The following is a 3,716-nucleotide window of genomic DNA, read 5'->3' on the forward strand; positions in this document are numbered from 1 at the left end:
TCCTGGGAAACGGTGCAGTGTTTTCCTGTATCACAGCTCTTTAGTGACCAGATGATGTGTCGATGGCTGCATAAGCAGGCGGAGATTGGGGATTTTTCGATAGTCTCAGCAAGGCTCAGCAGCCCCAGGGGGAGGGTGTGAGCTGATGGGTTTCAATGCACACCATTTACGACGTGACCGCAGGTGTAAAGTTTAAAGCATCTCGACTATTTGCTGGTTTTACACGGCACTAATCCACGCTTTGGAAGGAGGAATTTCCATTTGAATCTCAGTTTATCCCCTCTCTCCCTGTTTTTTTTTTTTTAGGATTCTGGCGACTGCTGGCACTGACTTTGACCTGAGGACCCTGCGAGCCGTGCGAGTGCTGCGACCCCTAAAACTCGTGTCGGGAATCCCGAGTGAGTGTCAGGACGGTGTCACCTCCCAGCCTGAGGGGTTCTGCGGCTTTTGGGCTCTTACATGCTTTTCTGAGCAACATTTTCTCCCCTTATTTCTTGGCTGTCTGTGGTTTCTACCCTTGCCAGGGTCTGACTTTCTCTCCCCCCACTCTGTGCTCAGCCAGCTGCTTTTAGCTCTGCCCTCCAAAATTTGCAGGTGAGGGGCAGGGATTGGTCCTGAGACCCCTTTGCCTTTGGGGGTCAATTAATTCCCTGTGGTGTGAACACCTGAGACCCAAATCCTGCAGCTTTCAGGCCCCCAGCCCCGAGCTTTGGGTGTTCTGATGGTTTTGATCAGATCTTGTGCTGAGGATTTTACCCTTTAAATAAAGGGGGAGAAAACGCAGGGAAAGAGCAGGACTTGGCTTTTTCTACTCAGCGGGCAACTTCCTATATTTTATGTGTTACCTGAAGGGTGAATGCTCCAGTGAGGAGCTGCATCATTCCTTGCTGATGCCCTGGAACCATCCCAGTCCTCACACCGTGGCTCCCTTGCCTTTTTATTTGTCCCTGTCTCCTCTGCCTGCTGCAGTCAGCAGTGGGTTTAATTTTTGACCGTGGAACAGTGAGGTTTGACCCTCCAGCAAGAGCTGGTGAAAGGGAACTGCAGCTCTGTGGGAAGCTCTGGTTTTTGTCTGCATTAACCCCTCGGCAGCCAGTCAGCCCCATCTCCTCCCGGGTCATCAGCTCTGCCACCTCTCTGGTTGCTTCAGGGCTGAGACTTCGGTGCTGCAGACACCCAGCAAGAGGCGATGCTCTGCAATTATTGCACCAAAACTTCCTGCCATCAGCATTTTTCATGGGCAGGGCTTCAGTCTGAATTCCCACACAGGAGAGGTCCTTGGGAAGGGTGACATTTGTTAACAGGATCTCTAATAAGATGTTGCTGTTGGCTGTTTATTCACGGACTTCTTGCCTGGGCAGGGTGTGGTAGTGACAGTCTAAGGGTGACAGAGGGAAAAGGTGACCCCTCAGAGCTGCCCCTTCCCAGGAGGACTCGTTCTCCCACCTGGTGATGTGTCCTGATCAAGCACAATATTTTCCCACAATATTTCCTCTCAGGTTTTTAGGGATGCTGTGAAAACTGTGCCTTTCCCCCCCACCCTGCAGGAGATACACAGCCCTGAGGTGCAATCACACACAACCACGGTTACACTTGCCTTCTACACCCTCAGTATTTTTCCCATCCAACATTCCTTTTTTTCCCCTGCACGTCCCCATATTGACCTCACCAGTGCTGTCCAAGGTGGCAAGACAAAGATGATCCTTTTTTTTCCCACCCCTTACAACAGGCCACCAAGGCAGCTGCTGCTTATCACTGCAGTTTTTTTTTTTCCGTTGTGGGCATCTTTTTGACATTATCTCTCCAGCCTCTCCCTTATCTCCCCTGGTTTTAATTGAAAATGAGTTTCAGTGCTGGTGAAAAAGCTCTGGATGGACAGCCCTGGAGACAGGGATTGTTTCTCCAGGAGCAGCACCGTGGCTGTCCTGTGTGTTGTGGAGGCAGAGGCAGCTCCTGGCCAGCCCAGCATTCCTGGGACAGGGGAGCAGAGCCGTGCCCAGCCTGCCCTGAGGACTTGCTTCAGCTCCACGCTGAGTGGCTGGTTCAGGAAAAACCCTTTTTGGGTCTCTGAGGCTTAACAGCCCTTTGGATCTGTCCCCTGAAGAAAAGACATCACAAAAAGATGTTTCCTGATCATCTCTCCTGCTCTTTGGGCTCCTCATGGCCGGGTCATCATTTTTGTGACACCCTGGGAGGAGCAGCACTGGTGGCACTGCCAATCCTAAATTCCCCCTCGGTCAGCCCCTCTCTCCTGCCTCCCCTCCACCCCCAAGCCCTTGTTTGTTGTTTTTTTTCCCCTTCCCATCCCTGCTGACATGTTTTCCTTGTCCCCACAGGCCTGCAGGTTGTGCTCAAGTCCATCATGAAGGCGATGGTGCCCCTGCTGCAGATCGGGCTGCTCCTCTTCTTCGCCATCGTCATGTTTGCCATCATCGGGCTGGAGTTTTACATGGGCAAGTTCCACAAAACCTGCTTCTCCAACGAGACAGGTGAGTTTTGGGCTTCCCTCCCCTCTCAAGTGGATCATCAGCTCCGTTCATCTCCTCAGGATCTTCCTATCCTGCTCTTATGTTGCTTTTCCTTTACCCTTTTCCATGTTGGCTGCATTTTTTCCCTCTTTAACACCAGCTCCAGGAGTTAACAGAATTTTGTGCTCATCCTGCATTCATTGGGACAGCCTCTCCTCTCTGTTTCACCCCCACAGCACCCCTGGGCTGCTCTCTGTCTACACAAAAATGAGAAGAAGGTGCTTAGGGCCTCCTCTCATGGAAGAATTTTTTCATAGTGGAGATACAGAACTAAATTCCTGTTGTTTCAGCTTGTTGAAATGTGGAGGTTTTGGGTTCTGTCTTATTATTTTTTTTCTTATTTATTGGTGTCTGTTCACATTCTCATTGGGTTTAACTCACTGAATGTTGAATTTCCTTGGAAGGTTTTTGAGGAATTTGCATGGGTATGAGAAGACTTTGGTGGGCAATAGTAAAAGACTGGAAAGACTGGAAGCAAATGAAAAATAAAGGGACAGTAGATGGAATACAAGGAGTCCTTTGATGGAGAAAGGATAAAAATGACTTTCAGAGAAGGGCAAGGGAAATTGGGCACTGAAGAGTAAATGATGTGTCTGCCTGTGATGGAGTGATAAACCCCAGAAGATGGAGGAGGAGAAGAATGATTCCCAAAATCCCTTGACTGGGACCAGCTGCCAGGTCAAATCATGGAATGGTTTGGGTTGGAAGGCACCTTAAAGATCATCCAGTTCCCACCCCCTGCCATGGGCAGGGACACCTTCCACTAGCCCAGGTTGCTCCAAGCCCCGTCCAACCTGGCCTTGGACAATTCCAGGGATGGGGCAGCCACAGCTTCTCTGGGCAACTGGGTTGAACTCAGAAGAAAATATTGTTCTTATCTTCAAACTATTCCATTTTAAAGCAAAATCGACTTTCTTTATCGCAGTCTTTTATTTTCAGTAATTACCACTGTTAGGTCTTAATATTGATTTATTTACATGCATTCAAATGGTAATAAAACAACATCCCTGCCAAGTCTCTGGGCACCCTTCACAGAGCTTTCTAACAGCAACATGGAAACAGTTGAATACACTTGGTTTACACAGAGCTTTGGATGAGCTTATGGTCCTGTGGAACGTTTGGAAAACATTCCATAGGGACATAAGGAAGAATTTCCACTGCTCGTGCAAAGCTCTGTGTAAACTGGAG

General features: G+C 49.2%; 1 protein-coding gene across 1 annotated transcript in view; it reads left to right on the top strand.

Annotated features, from left to right (window-relative positions):
* Nucleotides 1-306: 306 nt before the first annotated feature.
* The window catches only part of LOC114069845 (voltage-dependent N-type calcium channel subunit alpha-1B-like), a gene marked incomplete at its 5' end in the record, with an annotated part of 92,886 nt that continues 89,476 nt past the window's right edge, over nucleotides 307-3,716 (top strand). The window contains 2 exons of the mRNA XM_027906922.1: nucleotides 307-398; nucleotides 2,337-2,489. Coding sequence (XP_027762723.1) covers nucleotides 307-398; nucleotides 2,337-2,489 — 245 coding nt within the window. The remainder of the gene's footprint in view (nucleotides 399-2,336; nucleotides 2,490-3,716) is intronic.

Source organism: Empidonax traillii, unplaced genomic scaffold, assembly GCF_003031625.1.
Source record: "Empidonax traillii isolate 1590-97213 ecotype Southwest subspecies unplaced genomic scaffold, ASM303162v1 scaffold1374:size120139, whole genome shotgun sequence".
NCBI lineage: Eukaryota > Metazoa > Chordata > Aves > Passeriformes > Tyrannidae > Empidonax > Empidonax traillii.